General features: G+C 40.6%; 1 protein-coding gene across 1 annotated transcript in view; it reads right to left on the bottom strand.

Annotated features, from left to right (window-relative positions):
* The window catches only part of ADGB (androglobin), a 222,396-nt gene that overhangs the window by 177,946 nt on the left and 18,386 nt on the right, over positions 1-26,064 (bottom strand). The window contains exons 2-5 of the mRNA XM_084623349.1: positions 16,223-16,382; positions 11,611-11,703; positions 6,007-6,078; positions 3,228-3,437 (exon numbers count right to left, since the gene is read on the bottom strand). Coding sequence (XP_084479475.1) covers positions 3,228-3,437; positions 6,007-6,078; positions 11,611-11,703; positions 16,223-16,382 — 535 coding nt within the window. The remainder of the gene's footprint in view (positions 1-3,227; positions 3,438-6,006; positions 6,079-11,610; positions 11,704-16,222; positions 16,383-26,064) is intronic.

Here is a 26,064-nt window from a genome sequence, read left to right as displayed (position 1 = left end):
TGCTAAAGTGATCTGAGCGGGCTCCATGCTTGCCGTGGTATGGCGTCTGCACAGAAAAAAGGCGCGGAACGATTGTCTGCTGTTGCCCTGACGGAGGGAGGGGCGACTGACGACATGGCTTACAGGGTTGGCTTACAGGGAATTAAAATAATCAAAGGGGGGTGGCTTTGCAAGAAACTGAATGGCCCCCTCAAGGATAGAACTCAAAACTGGGTTTAGCAGGCCGTTGATTTCACACAGGGAAGGAGGGAGGAGAAAATGAATACAAAACAAATCTGGTCTATTTCTTGTTTTGAGCCTCTTCATCTATCTTTATACATCTTGCTCGTAGCAGACTGTGCAGTACGACTGCTAGCCATCGTGAACACCTGGGTGCTCGGCAGAAGACGGTGCAGTACGACGACTACCCATCATCTTCTGCTAGCTGGAGATTAAAAGACAGTGCGGGACTGAATCGCCACGAGAAGAAACAAGGGAAATGACCTGGCTGAGTCACTCCCATGTTTGCCCAGGCGCCTGGTTAAAAGAGCACCCAGGACTACGTCGATGACGGCTACCAGTCATACTGCACTCTCTGCTGCCAAAAGGCAATAAACTGCTGCTGTGTAGCAATGCAGTACCACGTCTGCCAGCACCCATGAGACATATGGTGATGGTTAGCTGAGTGGGATCCATGCTTGCCATGGTATGGCGTCTGCACAGGTAACTCAAGAAAAAAGGCGCAAAACAATTGTCTGCCCTTGCTTTCACGGAGGGAGGGAAGGAATGGGGGCCTGACGATATGTACCCAGAACCATCCGTGACAATGTTTTAGCCCCATCAGGCACTGGGATTTCTACCCAGAATTCAAATGGGTGGCGGAGACTGCGGGAACTGTGGGATAGCCACCCACAGTGCAACGCTCCGGAAGTCGACGGTTGCCTCGGTACTGTGGACACACTCTGCCGACTACATGCACTTAGAGCATTTGTGTGGGGACACACAATCAACTGTATAAAAATGCTTTCTACAAAACCGAATTCTATAAATTCAACCTAATTTCGTAGCGTAGACATACCCTAAGAAATTACTTGTATTTACATTCTGATTTCTGATGCCTGTCAACTTCTGGTTTTGTACTTTATTAGCAGTGCTTTATTTATTTTGTGCTTTTTTTGCATTAATTAGCCATTGGTTTAGTTAAGATCCTAATTGCTTTTGTCACTTTAACAAAGACTGTGGCTCATGTGGGTGCACAACGGAGTGACCTCCACCATCCCCCGCCCAAAAAAACCCAGCTTTAAAATATTTTTGAATTTTCAGATTGTATGTATTTGACTGGATTTTTATTTGACTGGAATGGAAATATGTGCTCAATCAGCTAGGAAAAAAGGTGTACATAGTTTTGGTCAGTTGTTATTTATTTTGCTTTAAATAGTCGTGTGTGTGTTGTTGTTGTTTCATTTTCTGTGTGTGTGCAAATGGCTAATTTTAAAATATAATAAAGTAAAAAATTAGCATGGGGAAATAGATTTTACTTTGTGTAATGACCCATCCACTCCCAGTCTTTATTCAAGCCTAATTTAATGGTGTCTAGTTTGCAAATTAATTCCAATTCTCCAGTATCTTGTTGGAATCTGTTTTTGAAGTTTTTGTTGGAGAATTGTGACTTTTAGGTTTGAAATTGAGTGACCAGAGAGACTGAAGTGTTCTCTGACTGGTTTTTGAATGTTATAATTCTTGACGTCTGATTTGTGTCCATTTTGGCCAATGTACATGGCAGAGGGGCATTGTTGGCACATATCACATTGGTAGACATGCAGGTGAACGAGCCTCTGATAGTGCGGCTGATGTGACTAAGTCCTATGATGGTGTCCCTTGAATAGATATGTGGACAGAGTTGGCAACGGGCTTTGTTGCAAGGATAGGTTCCTGGGTTAGTGATTCTGTTGTGTGGTGTGTGGTTGCTGGTGAGTATTTGCTTCAGGTTGACCAGCAAACACACAACAAAGTAAAAACTATTTCCCCAGACTAATTTTTCCCCCTACTGTTACTCACACCTTCTTGTCGACTGTTTGAAATGGGCCATCCTGATTATCACTACAAAAGTTTTTTTTCTCCTGCTGATAATAGCCCACCTTAATTGATTACTCTCGTTACAGTTGGTATGGCAACACCCATTTTTTCATGTTCTCTGTGTATATATATCTTCCTACTGTGTTTCCCACTGCATGCATCCGATGAAGTGGGTTTTAGCCCACGAAAGCTTATGCCCAAATAAATTTGTCAGTCTCTGAGGTGCCACAAGTACTCCTAGTTTTTTTCCATAGATTTAAATACTTCCTTAAAAACTCCAGTTACCACTTCTTGTGCTGAATGAGAATTGCCACTTACTTTGTTCATGTTCATGTGTGATGCTAAGATGTTGTGTGGGTTTTGTTTGTTTGTTTGTTTTTTGTTTTTATTAACACGATGGATCTCCAAACTGTTCTCAGTTGTTAAAAAAAAAAGAAGAAGAAGTGTACGTGTGTTAAATCCATTGTGAAAAAAAACCTCAAATAACTCAGCAAAATCAAAATAAAGTTTCATCCACACCATTAGAAGGTACAGCTGCAACAAAGGAATTAAAGCCTGTCAAAGTAGGTTCTGCCAATTTCAAATTTCTACTCCGAACTGCTAAGGTACTAGTGCTGTTCAAAATGGATAACTTAAACAATGTAAAAATAATAATAATAATAATTCACTACTACAGAGAGAGTGGTAAAAATGTATGACAATCACTTTTCCTCAAATTCCCACCTAAGTCTGAGTAAATCCAAAATTTTCAGTTTGAAAGCAAAACGGGTTAGAAAGTTCTAAGCATATGAAAAGCTCTTTAAATAGAAGCAACATTATCTACACACTATATCTCTACTGTATACACAAACTGCACATATTATTTATTTTTCAGTAGTGCCTAGATAAATATAATTTCCTAACAAGCAATAAAATACTCCAGGTAGTGTTCTTCTAAACAATTACTGCACATCTGGCTAATGATCTAGGATTTCATAACTCTTAATTTGTACAAGTATAACAAGAAATATTCATTTTCATCTTGATAGTTTAACAATTTTACCACTACAAAACATATTTTTTTCAAAAAAGCAAAATATTTATCCTGATAATTAAAGATAGTACATTATATTCATATTAAATGCATAAACACACAGATACAACATTTTATATAACTGAAAGTAGTCACTTACCATCCAGTAAAGTTTCACCACATATTTTCCATAACTATTATACAGTGGCATGTGTCCCTTAATAGCTTTGCATAAGGCATATATATGCTCCCATGGCTTCCAAGAGAATAGAGGTGTTTCATTGGTGTTGGTTTTACCCTCATTAGTTAAAACATTCACATTATATATCCTCCAGACTGCACAAATTTCACTTATTATCCATCTCATCAGCTGAAATCACAGAAAATTTTTTTTTAAATAAAAGTTTTCAGTTTTTCACATTGCACATTTTAGGAAAAAAAATCAAATGAAGTTAAATTATAGTCAGAATTAAATTATAGTCAGAAAATGCAAAACAATTCCAAATGCTAACTGGAAAGCAAATCTCATGGAAGAGTGCATTAAAATTAATTTATTGCAAGTTTGCTTTTATCAGCACAAATATTCCTTAGAAGTCATCCGTAATATGTGACATTTAGCTATATGTGGATATCTACAAAGCTTTATGAAAATGGGAACTGCTAATAGACATTGTATTAATTAATGCATGCCATCAACAGCACATCTCATGCCACAATAGTGTTGTTTCATGAATGGTATGGGTGGGAGACCTGCCAAGTGAAGCTGGCAGGGTCTAATGATACGAGTGCAAACAAGAAACTACTCTTACTTTGTACATATGATGTCTAAGCCCTAGTCTATACTAGAGGAGGGGATCGATCTGAGTTATGCAACTTCAGCTACGTGCATAACATAGCTGAAGTCGACGTACTTAGATCAAATTACCGTGGTGTCTTCACCGCGGTGAGTCGACTGCTGCCACTCCCCCGTCGACTCCACCTGCGCCTCTCACGGCGCTGGAGTACAGGAGTCGATGGGAGAGCGCTCAGGGGTCGATCGCTGCCCGCCGATCCAGCGGGAAGTGTAGACCTACCCTAAGAGGATGCATTAATTATAATGCAGTCACATTTTTTACATTTAGTATTTGCTTTTTATTTTTTAAAGAAAAGAATATTTCTATAATCAAACATTCTACCAAGAAATAGAATACACTCTTCACTAACCAACCATGATTCACCAAACACATGAGAGCTACAAGAACTGGCACTAATCACAGGAGAAGTGGCCTGAGAACTTTTTGGAAATCTGGATGCCGACTGATTGATGAGCAGATAATGGATTATACAGTGCACTAATGATCAAAAATATACACTTGACCTTTAGTGGTAAGGAAGTTTTTCCTTATTATGCAAGACATATGTCTATTTTTATGTGTTTTAAGGTTAACTGGTTAAGTGACTTGGGAAGCTAAACCCTCTTTTTAATTTATTTTACTCAAATACACTATATAAGCAGCTCAACAGGAATATCCATATATTAAAGTTGGCTCTTGTATAAGATAGTTTCCTTGCCCTAAAGAGATGTTGATCAATGTGCAGAGTAATAAATGAAATATGTAATATTTAAATTATTTAATATGTACACATTTCCATTTGTATTAATATTTCAATCCTTAGCCAATTTAAAGTTAGTAGCTTTTGTTTTGGGGTTCCCACTTCCCAATTAGAGAGAGGCTCAACCAAAATCTCATGGTCCAGTTCCAGATTCAACTTCACAGCTCAAGCATAATCTTATAACAATCAAGCACCCTAACTCTGAAAAAGGTAATTTTGGATCCAAATTTCAAAACTGGAGGTTCAGGAGTGTTTGGATCTGAGGCTACAGTTCAAACCCATCTCTAATCAAAATCCAAAATTCATACCTGTTCTCTAAAAATAGAAATATAACACTATCATCCCTTTATAAAAGGAGAGATTATTGTTTGGCAGTTTTCCCTGCTGATTCACGTCTGTGTTCTTTTTAAGGAAGTGAGGCATCCCAGATAATATATGGTAATAACTGTTTGCTAGGATCTGAAACCATTTCACCCCATATACTTATTTCAAACTGTGCTTCAAAAACAGGCCTTGATATAAGAGCCATTAAGCCATAGAGCTTCTCGGTATTTGTATTTTGCCCTGTTTTACCACAGAAAAAATGAAAGACGTAATTTATTTTGAAATCATACATTTTAAGAGATTCATTCCCATTCTCCTCCACTTCCCGCACAACGTTAGCTATAAGATATGAAAAATTATATTGGTTCCTGTAATGGATATTGTTTATACTTATAATGTAAAAAAAATTAACTAATTTTAAAACATCTTCTAAATATTTTCCAAAATAATCATGTTGCTATACTCTGCTCTTTAAAGAGCATGTCCTTTCCTTACATTTACAGTCTGACACACAGACTTGGTAGGCTCATACTAACCAGTACTAAATGCATTCCTAAACTTAGCCTCTTTTCTATATAGTGAATATTGTAATCTAAAATGATAAAAGGTTTTTCAGAACTTTTAGATTCCATACTTCTTTTGTGGGGGTGAATTTACCCTAAAGTTAAGGATCTTTACTTCCTTTTGTAAATAATAGTTTCCTTTTAGCATTAATATACATTAATTTTCCATGCAAGTATTAACAAAACTTATTCATAACCTGCACTGTTACTTTAAAAAGCCCATTTCGGTTGGTCAGCCTTTCACGTCTCTGTATTTATTTGTTCAGTTTCTAAGAATGGTAATCCTTCATTATTAAACCTGTTTGATCCTGATATGAGACAGTCTGTCATTTCCCCCCACCTCCCACCCCACTGACAGGATTTACTATACTTAATTTCTCCTGTTGATGGTCTATTTACATCACTAATGTTGAGGGATCAGTCCTTAACATGACATGAGCTATCACATTTACTACATACCTCACTACCAAGTAAGTGTTCATTTGCTGAAAAAAGGTCAAACCAGTTTTCATTTTTCACTACTACAGGAACCTGAAAGAGAAGAGGTTTTAATTGAAAGCCTGTAGCTATATTCACTGAAGAGAATAAAGGTCCACGAAAAATATATGAGCATAATATTGTACAAATGCTAGAAATGCCAGTCATCAGCTAAAAGGCTGCCAGACTTGCAAATTCCCTGACTGCTTCAATATTTCTTAATAGAAAAAAAATATCTTCAAAACACAGAAGGTGTTGAAAATTTAAATTAATCATTGTTAAGTTGTATTGGGAACTTACTTAACAAGTGATAATTAGCAAAAGTTTTCTGTGTCTCAATGGACAAACATTAACAATAACTGATTTGCTCCTTTCACTGCACAACATTCAAATTCAACTTTAAGGACAACCGAAAATGAAATTTAGGGGCTCAGTTTAGGGCTTAGTGGTTTTTAGTTCTTTTATGACAGACAAAATAACAAGTGGAAATGGCTGTCTGTGAAAGAAATACAGTAGAATATAATACACTACAGATGCTGAAAAACAGAATGGAAATGCGCTCACAGACCTGCAAGGAGAAGACTGTTTAGATCATACCTGGCTCTAGCAAGTCTCTCAATTTTATGATTATCAGAGTCACTCAAGATATTTTATTAAAAAGATGGTACAACATAGTTATTTTTCACTCAACATACTAAAAGGCTCCACTTGGCTCCAAGGTATGTTGTTGTTTGTCATTTTGTTTTCAAAAACAAAAACAAATCTTCAGGACCACTCCTGTTTCCAATAAAGTCACTGTGAATTTTGCCACAGTATTCAAAGGGAATTTATGTGTCTAAATGTAACACAATAGTTTACAAAGATACAGACATCTGGGCCTGAGTCACCATTAAAGTATAATACATGCTGATGATCTGCTTAACAAACAGACTGTCATTTTGATCTCTATTCATTTTATAATTTATCCATTGTCAAAATATCCTCTCAGAGCAATATGATTTACAAATGATTACACTTATTGTTTTCTGAAACAAGACTAAGATCCACAAGATGACTCAATATCTAATTGACTTGAGATACTAGTGGTATCCCTCTAAACTTAACAACATTGCAATTAATGAAAAATACCAGTTTTGTACAGCATCTGTTCAGTATATGGTGAATGCTGTTTTAATAACAATTTGTCTAGAACCAATGTCTCCTCTGAGAAAATATATGGAAAAACGGTTTGCTTTCTTGTAGTTTATTCTGTTTTTACATCATCAAACTGATTACTAGTAATCACTTGATGAAATGAGATTTTTATTAGATGCTTTACTATATGTCTTCAAAAAATTTACCGCAGTGTATAGCAAGTGACAAGAGATTTGTGTTAATGTCATTGTTGCAATACGAAGAACATTTTTCTATAGTGAAAGATTAGTGGATAGTTCTAAAATAGACAAACAACATTTGTTCCTTCCCATTTGAGGCCTGGCTCTTCACTTTCTATCAGCTATGCAAATATTTTAAAGTTTCCTAAAAATGAGTTAAACAGTGGGTAGCATGTTCCTTACTACTTCTATCCCACAGAGTTCTCAAGAATCATTTGAAGAAACACATTCTATTTCAGCAGCTGTTTCATCTCCACTTATTGCCAACTTAAAACTTCACACTGTATCATCAGGCACAACTGCATTTTTCAGGCACAACTGCATTTTTTTAGGGTGTCTCTTCACTAATGTGCTTTCTCCAAACAGTGTGTGTCAGATTACATCAACAAGAGTTCAAGCCAAACATAACTATATTTTTAAAAAATAATCAGTAACTCAATTCTGACCTCAATCTTTAATGCTCCAATGAGAAACATATGCAATCTAGGCTAAAAATGACCTGATAAATGACCAAGTGGGTATTCACCCACGGAAGCTTATGCTCCAATAGGTCTGATATGAATGTAGACTTCACCAGGACACTAACAGGGAAGCTAGTAAAAAAAAAAAAAGAAAAAGAAAAAGAAAAAGAAAAAGAAAAAGAAAAAGAAAGAGCTATTGCCCGTGCTTACAACCAGAATGTTTGTTTATTTTAGGGCAATCTGGCAATAACAGATAGAAGGATTGCAGTGGAAGTCTTTGGAAACAAACAAAAACCATTTTTATTTCTGCTCAGTTGCTTGAATCTTTTCTTACTACTTTACATATACTTGTTCACCATATCCTTTTCTGTTTCTGCCACATTTAACACTAACTACATCATTTTAACTGTTTTTCATCACTTGGTATTTATGATCATTTTATTAATATCTACAGCATTTATAATAATTTTAGCAATTTGGCACTAAATTAAGGAGATTAAAACCAAAACAAGAAGAGTTGATGAAATACTAAACAAATTAAATGTAGTTGAAGGATTTTATATACATATAGCTTTATCTGTTTCTGGATGCCATATCCTTTGCCCCAGTCCTTTAGCGACCACAACTCACTTTATGTATTTTGGCAGCATCTATCATGCAATCTTTTGCTCTTGTGAATTTCCACCCCCACCCTCCCATTAAAAATTTAAACTTGAAACACACTTGCTGCATATTTAATAAAAAATGAAACTGACAAGCTGACACAAGTAAAACTGACAAGACTGAAAAGCTAGAGAGGCAGGCAAAGTGCTTTAAGAACCTTCAGATTTCAAATGGAATAAAAAGGGAAGAGGATAGTTTTAAATTTAAACAGCAGCAAAAGATTTTCAGAGTTGAAGAGCACTTCATCTGTGACATGGCAAGCAGATTATTCATTTCTTGTTTTGGTTTCTATTTAAAAGCAGCTGAAAATTAAATAAAGGAGTTGTGCAGAAATAAAAAACATTACTGGATATTAGCCAGCCAAATACTATCAAAGATACAGACATGTTATGTAGGCAGTTCGAAGAAGTGGGATGTCTGAAGTGGGAGACCAAGGATGATAATATATCATGGGTATATTCATAATCTTCAGATCTGCATGGCAGATTTCTACTTCAATGTTCTGCTCAAGTAAAACACAGTCTGAACAGCACATGTGGGAGAATCAGGATCAGCTTTCTGGCCCCACTGATACTTTCCCAAAACCTTTTCGCATTCTTAAAAGGGAGAAAACAATACAGGGACTGTGGTCTCTGCAGACAATCAAGAAGGCATATCTCCCTGCAAGTTTAACGTACGGAGACCTGTAGGAAAAAAATTAGAGTTTTGTGAAGTTACAAGAGCAGGCAAGTAGTTCTATTTATGCAGTTAACCCCTTCTGCTCACTGGTGACACAGCTGGACAGCACCTGAAACAGGGAGGTTCTTCTCTTCATGACTTTGCCCCTGTGCACCAGTTGTCCTGAGACAACTCTTTGTCCTGAGAATTTGCAAGACTGACAGACTGCATTTTTTCCTCAAATGTAACTTTCAATTTTTTTTATGATCACATGGGTGCAATGCTCTGACGTGGGTTTCCTAAAAATTGCTAAATGAAAAGAAACCACTGTGCTGTTGTCTGGTAGCATGTGAACGTTAGTAACCTGGTGGGAACATGCAATACAGGAAGTCATGGAATACAGAATTCCAGAAGACTGGAAAAGGGAAAATACAGTGTCAATCTATAAAAAGGGAAGTAAGGACAACCCGGGGAATTACAGACCAGTCAGCTTAACTTCTATACCCAGAAAGATAATGGAGCAAATAATTAAGCAATCAATTTGCAAACATCTACAAGATAATAAGGTGATAAGTAACAGTCAGCTTGGATTTGTCAAGAACAAATCGTGTCGAACCAACCAGATACCCTTTCAAAGAAAGCGTAACAAGCCTTGTGGATGTGGGGGAAACGGTAGACGTGGTATATCTTGACTTCAGTAAAGCTTTTGATACAGTCTTGCATGACCTTCTCATACACAAACTAGGGAAATATCTAGATGGAGTTACTATAAGGTGGGTGCATAACTGGTTGGAAAACCATTCCCAGACAGTAGTTATCAGTGCTTCACAGTGGGGTACTGCAAAAATCAGTTCTGGGTCTAGTTCTGTTCAATATCTTCAGCAGTGATTTAGATAATAACAAAGAGAGTACACTTATAAAGTTTTCAGATCTTACCAAGCTGGAAGGGGTTGCAAGTGCTTTGAAGGATAGGATTAAAATTCCAAATGATCTGGACAAACTGGAAAAATGGTCTGAAGTAAATAGGATGAAATTCAATAAGGACAAATGTGAAGTACTCCATTTAGGAAGGAACAATCAGCTGCACACATACAAAATGGGAAATGACTGCTTAGAAAGGAGTACTGTGGAAAGGGATCTGGGGGTCATAGTGGACCACAAGCTAAATATGAGTGTAATGCTGTCGCAAAAAAAGTGAACATCATCATTCTGGGATGTATTAGTAGAAGTGTTGTAAGCAAAACACGAAAAATAATTCTTCCACTCTACTGATTAGGCCTCAACTGGAGTATCAGAGTCCAGTTCTGAGCACCACATTTCAGGAAAGATGTGGACAAATTGGAGAAAATCCAGAGAAGAGCAACAAAAATTATTAAAAGTCTAGAAAACATGACCTATGAGGGAAGATTGAAAAAATTGGGTTTGTTTAGTCTGGAGAAGAGAAGACTGGGGGAGGGAGGGGGGACATGATAACCGTTTTCAAGTACATAAAAGGTTGTTACAAGGAGGAGGAAGAAGAATAGTTATTCTTAACCTCTGAGGATAGGACAGGAAGCAATGGGCTTAAATTGCAGCAAGGGAGGTTAGGTTGGACATTAGCAAAAACTTCCTAATGGTCAAGGTGGTTAAGCAAGCACTGGAATAAATTGCCTAGGGAGGTTGTGGAATCTCCATCACTAGAAACTTTTAAGAGCAGGTTAGACAAACTCCTGTCAATGGTCTAGATAATACTTAGTCCTGCCATGAGTGCAGGGGACTGGACTAGATGACCTCTCAGGGTCCCTTCCAGTCCTCTGATTAAGTTCTAACATGTTTCATCCGTCTCATAAGCCATTCTCTGTTTATTGTCTGGTGGAGGCACCTCATGCTGACTTTGAGGTACCTGTCTCCAGAATGTCTGCAGCTGACAAGTCTAGAAAAGAGTGCATTTGCAGAGGGAGGCTTGCAGTTCCTTCATTGTAAATTTCTTGTTTTATTTAATTGAGGAAAGGTAACATATGTCTCTTCTAGATTAGTAGTTGTCTCTTCCCTTGCAAGGACGTGCCAAGCATTTGCAATCCATTACCCTAGTTGTGGCAAGTTTGAATTCTACCACTCTGCTGTTATAACAATTGTGGCTGCTACTAACACTGCAGTCATCAATTAAATTTCAGTTTAGTTTTTTCATGAGAACAAGCAATACATATAAAAAGACAATACAATTGGTTTCATTGGGGCAACTCAGGGAGAAAGGTGGAAGAATATGACCCATACTTTTTTTGAGATGTTGTTGAGAATAAGTAGCATACACAAACTTTTGGAGTTTTTGCCATATGAAATGCATATGAAATGCGTTTGTCAGAAAAATAGGAAATCAATTTTTAACCTAAAGTCTACATCACTATAAGATCTTGTAACTACTCTTTTGTACAGTTAAAATACATGCTTCTTACCTTATTAGTTAAAAATTCATGTGGACGTTTCCAAGAATTCACTTTTAAGGAAGGTGGCAATTCAATCTTCCCTTCAGGGTCCTCAAAGACATGCTATATAAAATATACATGTACAAAAATTTAAGTTTGTATTTACTATTCCACTGGATCATCAAGATTTAAAATACTTCATTGTTCATAATTAAGGCTAAGATGCTGTCATGCATATTTTTAGTAAAAGTCGCCAGTGACCTGTCCGTAATAAAGAAAAATTCACAAAAGCCCATAACCTATCTGTGACTTTTATTAAAAATATGTATGACAAAATGGTGAGCTGCAGGCTCACCACATCACCTAGGGGAGCATGGCTTGGAGGTGCAGGGTCCCACCACTGCTGGCGGCTCCAAGCCCTGGGGCGCCCGTGGCCACCCATGGCCGCTCTGAGCTCCAGCTGGGGTACCCTGGCCACCCATGGCAGATCTGTGCTCCGGGGCGCCCACAGTGGCTGGGGCTTCCCAGGAGCCCTGCTGCCCGCAGTGCTTGGGAGTTTGGGGTCTCTCCGCCACCTCGGAGCTCCAGGCACCCATGTCTCCTCCCCGGCTGGGAGCTGTCTGCAGGGCACCCCTGCCTCCCTCTGCGACTGGGAGCTCGGGCCCCCACAGTTCCCAGCTGCCAGGGGACACAGGTACTGGGGGCTCAAGTCACAGAGGTCTCTGGAAGTCACAGTTTTTGTGATTTCCATGTCCTCCCTGACAAAATCGTAGCCCTATTCATAATTATTCACTGGGAAGAAAAATCACACATTATGGCACAATGAAGAGAAAAGATGGTTACTTACCAATAAGTAGAGTTCTCAGAATATACTGCATCTGCAAAATCCATAGTCAAGCACATTAGGTGCTTGATGTAACTAGGAGAAGGATACTCAACCTGTGTTGTTTTTACTGCCAGAGTAAAATGTGAACAGGTCTCCCATTTCTTTCTGGAGCCTAAGACTTTCGGGTCTTCTATCACCTCCCATTCAAGCCAATTATTTGGATTCCCTATTCTTTTCAATCTTCCGGGAAGGCTGTCTGAAGGACTCTGTTTGGGCTACTTATACAGGGAGTAAAGACCAGACAGTCTGAGATACCTCAGACAGCACCATTCTCTCAGTAATTTTTAAGCACTTAAAATGCTGATTCAAAAAGAACATTTTCATCTTACAACACTCTCATTGCTCAAAGGCCAACTGCTTCTTCAGATCTGCCATGAGTACGTGGGATTGGAAGGCACCTCCTGGGTCATCGAATCGAGTCTCCTGCTGTCACAGGCAATCCCCATCATATAATCCCATTCTTAAGATTGTCAAGATCCATCTTAAAACTAATTGAGTGAATCCTACGCTAATATAAAATTATTTTAATAACACTAAACCCAATGTTTTCTACCTGGGAAGCCTAAAGTTAGACACCTAAATCCATATTTAGACTGGAAATTAAACTTGGGACTGTGCATCTACAACTCTCACTGCAGTCAATCCGAGCTATGAGCGCTCAGCATCTGGACATCTGGCTGCTAAATCAGGTATCTGGATACAGATGTAGGGGCTGACAGTTAAGCCACTGAAGTTTAAAACTTTGGCCATCTAATGAACAAGTACCATCTAATAATAAACTAACCCAGGTTACAGGAAGTTTGGATAAATTCATTATGCAGTTGAGGATGTGGAAAAGATTCTGCGACTGCTCACATTGGTGGAAAGAGAAGTACTGATGATAGGTACATGGATACAAATATCTGTCGCTGGAATGTTACATCAGTGGGTAGATGTACAGGTTGTGATACTATTGTCACCAATGTTACACAAATGTGATAAATCTTGTAAAAAGTATGCCTTGTAAAGTATCATTAGAAAAATTATCATCTGCTAAGTATTATTATCCTGTTGAAATGTGTGCATTACCATTGTGTGTGAAGTTATAAAATGTTACTGTATACTTGTTACTAAACATATTGTGTTCCTGGGTAACACCCACAAGACAGACTTACATCAAGACTCGCCAGCCATGTGTTGATGGGCCATTAAGGAGAATCAACTATTCTAGTCAGCCCCTCCTTAGGATGCCTCAGAGAGCAAATGGACAATGGAGGCCCAGTGACTCAGCAGGGCACGTAGAACATGTGATCATGTTCAAACAAACTCCCTGTTTGAGCCAGTATTTTTCCATTCACATGGACTGGGACTATAAACTGGAGTTTGTGACATCACCTTCTTGCCTCATTCCTGTTCCACATCTCTGGACTGTGATTTCTAACAAAAAGGACCAGAGCTTTGAACAATGGACTGAGGACTCCAATCTTTTGGATGTACCAGAGAGACCTGCTGCAAGCTAGCAGACTTAACATCACTGCTATTATCCTGATCTACAGACTCTGAAATCAACTGTAATGTATATGATTCACTTTAACCATTTAATAATTGTTGTCTCTCTTTTTTATATTACTAACCCTTTAGTTTTAGCTTACTAAAGGATTGGCTACCAGCGTAGTATTTGGTGAAATCCTGAAGTATATTTTGACCTGAGGTAAGTGGTTAGCTTCCTGGAGCTGGAAGAACCTAACATATGTGATAATCATTTATCACAGAAGTCTGATTTTTCTGGGTGGTGCATGAGGGGCTAAAGGACCTGCCTGGGACTGTCTTATGATAGAGTACACGACCAGTCGGGAGCATATGCCCTGTATTCTGGCAGTCTGGCCTGAGACTGGCACTCTTACCTGTGTCCCATATCAGGTAGCATGACACAGACACTGCCTAATGGCTAAGCCATTTTGATATGTTTCAAGGACTGCAAGCTACAACAGTGTAATCTGCAGTGACAGTTTCAGGGAGGGAAGACTATGGTGTTTTAAATAATTATCAATTAAGGAAAGACATTAGAAAAGCATGAAAAATCATTACGCTGTTTTTCTTTTGCTTAGAAGCTCGATTTTATCAATTTCTTCAATGTAGTAGTCTGTGCCTTAAAACTGGAACAGTAATATGAGAGAAGTAGAAAAGCTTCTAGGGAATACAGACCTTTTCAGACGTGGTTACTGGTCTGAAAGCTTAAATGAAGCCTAGCAGGCTGGACTGGCAGATTGACCACTGGATACTGTAGTTACTTGTTTGACCAAGTTAGCATAGAGTTCCACAGTGAAGGCAAAATTCCGTCTTCAGATGTGGACACAGCTTACAGTGAATTTAACCATATGCAAATATAAAGGGAGCATTTGGATCTTAAAGATTTGGTTCACAAAAATGGAGGATGGCCTCACATTATGTGAGGGATCAAATGAGAAAAAATGAAATATGCCTCTCCCTCTGGACAATCAATGTTCACAGGCAGTCACAGAAGTACTTCAGAGACAAAGTTATCATCGCGTGGGACGTGTTTTACCAGTGACCAAAAACTTTTAACATCCTTCTTTCCACATCACGTATATGAAAGAAGCAATGTGCAATGCAGCTTGATGCTAGAGGTCTGGACAGTCTAAGAAATACACTAAGATGCTTAAAGGAGAAATATTTTTATGTATTTTTTGTATTACAATAGTGTCTGGTGCTCCCAACCAAGATTATTATTAATTATTATTATAAATCTATTTTTTCTCAGTTTTATTAACCCCTGGCTTGTAAATCAGAGCCAAAAACTGACCCACTTGTATGTGGAAGTACAAGGCACATACATTCTTATTGCCACATAATGTGGCTCCACAGCTGGCGTATCCACCAGAGCTCAGCCAAGATCAATGGAGCTAGAGTCAAATTAGCTCTATGTCCCCTTTGCACACCCTGCCCCTCTCTGGCCACAGCACTAGGATTGCAGAGGCTGATTTAGAAGTAGGGCAATTTGTAATTGCCACACTGAAGAGAAAGGGTGGGACTTGGTCCCCAAACTGGTATCACCCCATAAGTAAACAGAATTGAAGGGGAACTCAGTCCTCCCCATCCCATAATCCACAAAAGGGGCAGTGCTGGGCAGCCATAAAGCAATATTTTAAATCTAATAATTTATGCAACAGTCTTTATAATCCCTGTAAAGAAACAATATATTAGTTGACCCATTAGGTAAGGGGAATGGGACCAACAAGTAATTATTAACTCAAAGTATGGCCATTAATATTTAAGACTATAAGATTTGTACAATACTCAGGGAATCATGAGCCCCTTAGTAAAGCCTATTTTTCTGTGTTTTATACAAGCATAATTAATACGTATTTTTCCAGTGTTGTTTATACTTTTACAAAGGGCCATACAGATTGTCTGAAAATGTAAAAGCAATGTGTTTACTCCCACAAGAAGCGGCAGTTTTCATTATGATCTGAAACATTTCTGCTTTATTTAGTTTGACAACTGTTGCACAAACTACGTAGAAAAATCAATGTCTTCCTTTTTAAAATTTGAATGAAAAGAGGCAAAATACATTTAGCTTAAGACCGGACTTGATCTAGTGGGCACCCACTTAAACTTAGGCAAAAATTTAAAAGATGTGCTGGAGAAATTAACATGTTTATCAGAAACAAATTATTCTGAAGTTAAAGCAAAGCATACTCTATTAAATATATGTAGACAAATTAAGCTGAAAAAAAAGTGTCATATTCAACTTACTAAAACAGGACTCTTTCCAGCTTTATCTTTCTCTTTTCCAGCTTTTCCTGTATCCCACTTTTCTGCATTGATATCTGCTTCGTTCCATTCTGGCCAAATGGGAAATTTCCCTTTCTTCGATTCACTAGCAGTACCCCCACTGGGTAACACAGCAGCTGGCCTGGAAAGCAACCAACAGCCAATGTCAAATGAAGATTACATCAGAGAAGAAAGCAAATTTGTACAATAGAAAGATTTTCACAAGGTAATACATTATTTTATCTGATTGTTTTAATTTAACTTAATTAAAAAGTTTAGTGCTACTAATTACAATACCTTTCTGAATTCAGAAAAGGTAATATCAAAAGGTCTTTAAAACCACTAGATACAATTTTGGGTAGTAATCCTGCAAAGCATTGAAGCACATGCCATTTTAAAGTACATTAGTATTACCACTACTAAATGAAGTATGAAATGGAGTCTGCCAGTGGCACAAGGTATTGAGCTACAGCATGGATGGGATCCCTAATTGTGCTAAACCCAGCACAGTGACCCTGCTGTGTGGACCCCTAGTCTTGCCTGATATGGAGAGATACATATACCTGGCACAAATAGTTCATATGCATGCAGCTCCACAGGAGTATGCAGAGTAAAAGGGACATGATGATGACTGGAATCAGGGCATGGCACTTCCTCCCCTATGGATGTGTGATCCAGGAGTGAAGGGGTACATGTGAAAGGTGACCTCCACAAATTCCTTTAAACCTACTTGTTGCAAGCATAGGAGCAGCCTATGAAACCTGGACCAGGCAGGGACCTGCTGAAACCTGGCAGCTGCACCACAAGCACCCTGGCCCCAAACATTGAGCACCAGGGCCCCAAACACAGACAACCTTGCTGAAGAAGAGGCACGTCTGAGGTGTAGACAGCCTACCTCAGTCAGCCAGAAATGTGATCCGAGACAGAATCCGCCTCCTTGCATTGTTCTAGAGCCATGTGCTCCTCTGTGATGAGTTCACTGCATCTCCATGGGGGCTTGTCTCCTGCATATGGGCAGGCTTGAGATCATGTGACATGCAGGGTGCTCGGCACAGGGCTCCACTTGCTCAGCAATGCTCTGAGAGCTGCACAGCAGCAGAATCAAGATCTCAGAGAAGGGCTTTTATACTTCCAGAAGCTTTCAAATAAAATATATCTTATTTAAATAACTCTTCTAGCTCATAGGGGTTTTTAATATATAATTTCTCAACATTTTTCTAATTCTGATGATGTGGGTTTAAAAAAAGAACAGGCCCCTTCCTTACAACACATTCCTTCTATCTCCTATAAGCAGCAACAGAGGACCTAGAGCTGTATGTCTGCAGACCCAGGACGACAACACTGTTTTGGTTTACACTTGGAAAGTTATCTTCAAAACCATTATTGTCACTGTTTTGTGTGTATGTGGTATTGGGTTTTTTTGTTTTTGTTTTTTTTTAAGATGAAAGCTGACATTCAGCAGAAACCGAAAATTGCAGGGGCACATATTTGCAAGGGAAATCTTCCCACTTGCTATGGCTGAGTGGACTTTCCAAATCCTGGAATGGGTCATATATTATATTGTGTGTGTATTTATACTGCTGTGCAAATAATCGAAATAGTATATAAAACAATCAAATTTTGAACTTCAGATCTATAATTTCTTCCTGGGATTCTGGTGACTATACAAACCACTTAAGCATTTCCTTTTGTGATTTATTGTATCTCCAGAACCACACAACAGATGTGACATTTTAGATAATCTGATCATAACTCCATGGTACATGTTATTGCCTGAATTTTCAGTATAGTGAGCATCTAATTAATTATGCTCCAACTCTAATCACATAAATACTTACTGCACAAATAAGTATTCTTGGAGTATTAGTAGGTGACATCCTTTTACTGTTAAACTCTTTACTCTTACCTTCTTATTAGCTGAAAGAACAAAGTGATGTTAAAACTAATGATCCTTCACTGTTTAATCAAATACTACACTGATACACACTACTAGTAACTCTTCCTGGGAGTTAAATTATAAAAATGCAATACAATTCGCATATGTATTCTGCTCTGTATATTATGAGGTATAGTCCAAGCGAACTTCACAAACGTATTGTAGACAGATGTATTCTCTGGGGTGAATCTTCACTTTTCTCTCCTATCTCTATCAAATATAAAAAGTCTCCGGCATCTCCTCTAAGATATTTGATCTTCCATTAACAGGATCATTTTCTCTACCGCATCTTCTTAACAGAATGTCAAAAAATATTCCATTCTGTATTTAATAGTACTTAGAGTGCAAGTACAGACATGCAGATACTTAGCAGAATTTTAGTGAATTACCAGAGAGCTACCTCACTTTCAGTTTCTTTACTGAGTTTGCTGTACATGCATATATGCACTACAGTGAAGAACAACAGAATGCCAGCTCTATTAGATGTTTCAGTATTCATGATGTTCATTATTTTTGCTCTTTTCAAAATTGATCTAGGCCAGGTCTACACCTAAAAATGACAATGACCTAGCTATGTAGCTCAGGCCTGTGAAAGATATCAAACCCTGTATTACACAGCTAAGTCGCCCTAAACCCCCTGCATAGACATAGCTAGGTTGACAGAAGATTTTTTCTGTTGATTTAGCTGCCCTCTCTCGAAGAGGTGGATTAACTACATCAGCTGTTCTCAAACTGTGAGGCAGACCTCTCAAGGGAAGCATAGGAATGTGTTAAGGGAGGCGCAAGCTGTGTGCCCTTCTCCCCCCCCAAAGAGCTTTGGCTGTCAGCCCCAGGTGGCTGGGACTCATGCAGAAGGGCCGTGCACATCCAGGAGGCATGGATAAAGGGAACAACCAGAGCCTCAGCACCCAAGCTCTCCTTCCCCCTGCCCCTCAATCTCTCACCGGGAAGGAGCCCAGGCTCAGGCTCTCCATCACCACCTGCCCAATCCCTCACCTGGAGGTGGTGGTGCTCCAGCTGTCAGCCTGGGGTGGCAGCAGCAGCGCAGAAGTAAGGGTGGCAATGGGGAGCTAAGTCTTCTGTGAAAAGTGATATTCCTCAATATCACTTTTCACATTGCCACCCTTTCTTCTGTGCTGCTGCTGGCATGGCGCTGCCTTCAGAGCTGGGCACGTGGCCAGCAGCCCCTGCTCTCTGCTCTGCCTTCAGAGCTGGGTGGAGGTATGTGTACTGGGGGGAGGTGATAAATGACTACACACACACCAAGAAGGGGTGCCCAATCAAATACGTTTGAGAACCACTGATTTCCATCAGCGTAGGAAGCATATGTGCTACAGCGGCACAGCTACAGCACCACGGCTGTGCCACTACTAGGCAAATATACCCCTAAACAACTCCTTTGCATAGCAAGCTGTCACCACAACACCCCTCTTTTAGCTAGCGGTGGCATTTCAGCAGCTGTGCCTCAGTTTCACCCCTCTATCTTTTGGCCTACTGCAGGCATAGGACTGTCCTGGTGCTCCATCCAGACTAATTTTACCGAAGTCTTAAAATTACGTACACAAAAACCAAACTTTCAGCCTAGCTCGGCTCAGCTGACACCCAGTCCATCACAGGCATACTTTTGACCATCCTTCTGTGCCTTAGCCCACCCCATGATCTTAGGGCTGGCCCACTCCTTCCCTTACTCAGGAGTTCAAGGAGACGCCAGCTAAGCCTCTAGCCCACCCCTGGAGAAGCTTATCTGGCCTTTCTCCTTCTCAGACTTCCTTCAGGCTTCTTCCCAGAGAGAGTATCTTTATTCAGCCTACTCCTACAACTGGCCTCACCCAGCTCTTTATGGACCACAAGCCCTGTCCTACCCCAGCTGGGCTTTATTTCTAATTAGTCCAAGTGCAAGCAGACATTCACAAACAGTTTTGGTGGGAATGATGGCTGGGTTGCTTCCCTCCCTTGCAAACATTTTTATTTGGTTCATTTCCTTTCTTTGGCTTTTGCTTACCGAGCTAAATTGCAGAAAGGACATACAACCTTTTCCCCGTTGTGAAATAAGTCTCTTTTATTTTTGGCCACTTGTAACATACAGAAAGGACAAATAGGTCTAATAGTACATTAGTGGTGCCTACACTATCTCCTTAACGGCTTCACATAAGGATCCTGCTAGAGCCTTCAGTGTATACAAGAGCCTTTTCCTCATCCATACTTGGTACCAAATCTTCCCCTTGAATCTCATGAATTCCAATAGATCCATTTATTCTTCATTAGTGTTTATCAGGATTTTCAGTTTCTGCAAATACCTTACCACCTTTTTAACTCTTTTCCCTAAATCCCTAATCATTCTTTAGACACATGTTGCAAAGAGCCTACTTTCTTTGCAGATCTCAACTGTTTAATTTTTTCAGCTTTTCTCTTTAATCCTTCATCATCCTTCATGTAACCAACCATTTTCTAGCAAGCTTGCTACTTTAGTTTCTAAATTTGTTAAGGCTTCCTTCATGTCATCCATTTTATGGCAAGTAAGTGGTAGAAAGGATTTCACGCTTTCCTTATGATATCAGCCGGGGGAAAACAATTGAAATGAGCCAGACGACTGGTTCAGCAGTGCAAAACCTGAGCTCTGGGACCAGATTCCTGCCGTTTAAATAAGCCAGTCCTCTTGATTTGGGTATTCTTATGACTAATGTCTGAGACACACAGAAGTAAGAGAGTCTGGAGTTCACTTCCTATTCCTCAGTGACATGCTACATTAGCCATTGTTTATCTTCTCAATGGCAGTTTATCTACTTAGTGACTGGTATTGCTGGCACCTGGCTCCACCCAAATATACCTTTTGTGCATTTGTGTAAAAGCTTTATCCATTTTACATGAAAATGTACAAAAAGATACGGCATGAACCATGAACTCAACCATACAATCCCAATGGAAGATAAGATATGGGCTATATTAGCAGCTTCTCTCATTGTCTCCTGGGCAGCGTTTCCAGTCTGGGAATTGACTTGGTAACTGAAAGCCAAAACTTCGTTAACACAGAATTAAGATTGCCCGGGGTGCCTTGTGATCTTCCAGAATGTCAAGTTCAGCTACATTCAAACCCCTGAAAACCAGAAAGTGAACAGATATGGTAAAGCAAACAAACTTCTGAAAACCAGGAAATACTTTAAGGTATAGGCCACACCCATAATGGAGCTTTAAATGTTTCCCTACAGCTGTCAATAGCCACTGAGAACAGTTCAGTGAGAGAGAGTGCCATAAATAGACATGAACAATGACTAAGAGAATGTGCCATTTGCACATATTTGATTTGTTGCATTTTTCTGCATGCACTTCAGCTGTTAGGTGTAGCTATACTGAATGGTGAAGTGATTAATTGGAGCAGGCTGGGAGTGCTGTCACTCAGGTCTGAGGAAAAGTGCATGCATATGTTGGGGATCAGATATGCCTCATTTCAGTGCTAAATTCTGTAGGCTGTGTCAACAGCTGTGCATAAGGATCTTCTTGCCATAGCATTGTCAGCAGTCTAGAGTCATGTATGACAATGGTCTCCAGGGTGCAGTGAAGGGCAAGTAAAGGCAATCCTCAAGGCAAAGGTGATCTAAACTCAAGTTTTGCAAAAGCAAACAAAAGGTGTTAGATTTTGTCCTACAGCGTTCATGTGCTCTGTTTCCCAAATTTTCTGTAGAATCCATAAGGGAAGATCCCACGAGCCCCAACGCCCCCCCTCCAGCTGAAACCAGGAGTGTAGCCCTGTGGAGCCCGAACCCTGGCATCCCCATCCCCCTCCCGAGACAGAAGCTGGGAACTAAGCCACGGCACCGAAGCCCAGCACCCCCTGTGAGGCTGAAACCAGGAGTAGAGCTGCAGGGCTGAACCCCTGAGCCCCAGCGCTCCCCCAAGATCTAAAGCCCTGAGCCCTACTGCTCCCAAGGGTCAGAAATCCTGACCCCACCCCACCGGGAGCCCTGACCCTCCCAGAATGCATGTTATGATTTTGTTTTATATGTAGCTATTTGTTTCCAATACTTCTACTTGTGATTACTTCAATCTTTGCTTTTTAAAATAAACTTATACTTGATATCACTATAAACATATCTAAGTGCTGTGTGTTCAGTGGAACAATGATCTGAGTAAGTGGAACTGGTAAGCTGGAGTGTACTGTTCCTTTGGAAGCAACACATGTGTGAATATTGACAGTGTCTGGTAGACCAGGGGCTGGACACTCCAGGGAGTTGCTTGGAAGCAGTATGGAGTTGGAATAGGTGTATGACTATTGCTAACCTGTAGAGAGGGGTCTGCATAGGCCAAGAGGGTAGTGCTTGTGTTGCCCGTGGCCAGGAGAGTTGGGGAGCTGACCCTGAGCAAGCACAGACAAGCTTCCTCACACTAAGGTCAGGTGGGGGTAGCTTGGTGCCTCGCAGCTTTGAGTGCTCCTGGGAAGTATCAGAGCCAGGCACCAGAAATGAGAGCAGGGAGCCTGTCTGTCCTGGGCTCTCAATTAGTCCCCAGCTGGCACCCAGGCAATGTAGAGGAGGAAGCTATCTGACTCAAATGCAGAAGGCACAAGAGCTGGATTGGAGAGCAGAGAGGGAAAGGAGTAGATTGGGACAAGGAACCTGGTGAGACTGAGAGAAGAGTGTGAGAGGGGAGAGACAGATCAGATGATGAGTTGGAAGGAGGTAATTGGGACTGGCTGGGCAAGAAGACAGGGACTGGAATGAGAAGCCTGAGGAGTGGAGACTGGGACTGGGAAAGAAGCCAGGGGTAGGGAAAAATAGAACGGGGACAGGGACTTGGTGGAGGCAATGAGCAGAAGGGGTCAAGCTTGAGGGTAACTGTGGCTACTAAAGCACATTTCTCTCCAAAGCTTTGGATGGAACTCAAGATTCTCAAGTCTCACTATTCCTCTTTTGTCAGCAAATGTATGTGAAACCCGCTGGCAAAGTGTGTCACATCTCCCTCTAGTGGCTGGTCTACACAGAGCATGACAACATACTACTACTAGTGGTTACACCATCAGCTCGAGTGGCAGATGTCTGCCCCTGCTTCATTCAGTGTACAGGATGAACCTGCTCTTAAAATGAATCATGGTTGTGTTGTGAATTAGGCTGTTGTCTGTAAGACAACTGTCTCATTTATTGCAGAAGTTGGAAGGTCTGTAGTAAAGGAGGTAGGGGATTGCAGGAAAAGAATTACAGACTGGAAGGGACCTCGAGATGTCTTCTAGTCCAGTCCCCTGCACTCAAGGCAGGACTATTATCTTTCTAGACCATCCCTGACAGGTGTTTGTCTATCCTGCTCTTAAAAGCCTCAAATGATAAAGATTCCACAACCTCCTATTTTTTTCATTTTTCCCTCATTGGATTCATGATTTCTAAACCTTTAATCTTTTTTGTTGCTCTTCTCTGTACTTTTTCCAATTTGTCCACATTTTTCCTGAAATGTGGCACCAGAACTGGACACAATACTCCAGTTGAGGCCTTATCCAAGAACTTGTTGGATAATCTATGCCCTACTGTGTTATTTTCCTAACAGATGTTTGGGTAGTTGAAGTCCCCATCACCACCAAGTCCTGTGCTTTGGATGATTTTGTTAGTGGTTTTAAAAAAAAAAGCCTCATCCACCTCTTCATCCTGGTTAGGTGGTCTGCAGCAGACCCCTACCATGACATCACCTTGTTTTTACCCCTTTTATCCTTACCCAGAGACTTTCAACAAGTCTGTCTCCTATTCCATCTCAATCTCAGTCTAAGCGTATATATCTTTGATATATAAGGCAACACCTCTTCCCTTTAGGAAAGAAAGGATAGCCTCATTGTTGAATACTGCCCTGGAGGATTGAATTCTGTCTCTGCCTCTGCTACAGGGCAACAACATATATGGAGAAATATAAAGTGCTACATACGTGCATTAACTATTCTTAAGGCTACGATTTAGTCATGGAGGTCACAGAATTCATGGAATCCGTGACTTCCAGCGACCTCCATGACTTCAGCCTGAGGTGGTCAGGAGCTGAAGAGTCCCCTACCGCCCACGGAGGTAGGAAGCTGCAGGGTACCCGCTCCCTCCCCGCGCCTCTGGTGGCTCCTGTAGCTCCCAGCCGCAGCAGGCGGCCAGGTACCCTGAGGCTCCCAGCCACTGCAAGCGGCGGGGAATCCCATGAGCTCCTGACCAATGCAGGCAGCAGGGGAACCCGTGAGCTCCCGGCCACTGCAGCCCCCAGAGCTGCAGGTGGCAGGGGTACCCTGCAGCTCCCAGCCCCCATGGGCAGTGTGGGACCCCCAGAGCTGCAGGCAGCAGAGGTACCTTGGAGCTCCCATCTGCTGAAGGTGGCTCCTAGCCCCTGCACAGCTGCTCCACTTCAGGCAGTGTGAGGACCCGCAGATCCCCATTTTGTCAGGGATATTTTTAGTAAAAGTCACAGACAGGTCACGGCTTGTGAATTTTTCTTTTTTTGCCTGTGACCTGTCTGTAACTTTTACTAAAAATATCTGTGACAAAATCTTAACCTTAACTATTGTAGAAAAAATAAGAGATTGAAAGTAGGAGATAACACAATATTTAGTAGCCAAATGTTCACTATATTCAGATCTGTAAAATAATGACATTTCTAAAATGAGACACTAAACGTATATAAGCAAAATCTCCGTCTTGCATCATCAAGGGAATTCAGTCAGTTTAGCACACTGGCACATTGATCTGGTTATAAATGGCATTCCCACCATCTGCAACATACTTTGTTTACAACCAAGCGGCACTCTAAGTCGTGTGAAATTCTTTCCTGCCTTTGAAAACATAATCCTTAAAAGCAAATCTCTACTGATCATTGCAAGCAAGGGACAAACACTTCAGCAGCAATAGGATATAAACTATTGTGGAAGTAAGCTTTTTACCTCTAAAGAAAGATACTATCTTTCTTGTGTTCCTGGTATGAGACAGGATAGAACTCCCCACCTCAAAGATTTTTCACCTTCAGAGATTAGCAGTTGTAGTGATGGTGAGAGATGCTCTTGCTGGTCTGCACATACTACAAATTCCACTACTGCCTAAGGGCTTGAACCCAAGGGCTTGTCTACATGGGCACTTTATAGCACTGCAACTTTCTTGCTCATGGGGTGTGAAAAAACACCCCTCTGAGCGCAGAAAATTTCAACACAGGTTATCTCAAGTGCCTATATACAAATGCACAAAGCCTTGGAAACAAGCAGGGTGAACTGGAGGTCCTAGTGATGTCAAGGAATTATGACGTGATTGGAATAACAGAGACTTGGTGGGATAACTCACATGACTGGAGTACTGTCATGGATGGTTATAAACTGTTCAGGAAGGACAGGCAGGGCAGAAAAGGTGGGGGAGTAGCACTGTATGTAAGGGAGCAGTATGACTGCTCAGAGCTCCGGTATGAAACTGCAGAAAAACCTGAGTGTCTCTGTATTAAGTTTAGAAGTGTGAGCAACAAGAGTGATGTAGTGGTGGGAGTCTGCTATAGACCACCAGACCAGGGGGATGAGATGGATGAGGCTTTCTTCCGGCAACTCGCAGAAGCTACTAGATTGCACGCCCTGGTTCTCATGGGCGACTTTAATCATTCTGATATCTGATGGGAGAGCACTACAGCGGCACATAGACAATCCAGGAAGTTTTTGGAAAGCGTAGGGGACAATTTCCTGGTGCAAGTGCTGGAGGAGCCAACTAGCGGGGGAGCTTTTCTTGACCTGCTGCTCACAAACCGGGAGGAATTAGTAGGGGAAGCAAAAGTGGATAGGAATCTGGGAGGCAGTGACCATGAGTTGGTCGAGTTCAGGATCCTGACACAGGGAAGAAAGGTAAGTAGCAGAATACGGACCCTGGACTTCAGGAAAGCAGACTTCGACTCCCTCAGGGAACTGACGGCT

The sequence above is a fragment of the Lepidochelys olivacea genome (genome assembly GCF_965140295.1).
Source record: "Lepidochelys olivacea isolate rLepOli2 genome assembly, chromosome: 3".
In the NCBI taxonomy this organism is placed as follows: Eukaryota; Metazoa; Chordata; order Testudines; family Cheloniidae; genus Lepidochelys; species Lepidochelys olivacea.
The sequence above is the reverse complement of the archived record's forward strand: the minus strand, read 5'-3'. Positions and strand labels throughout refer to the sequence as shown.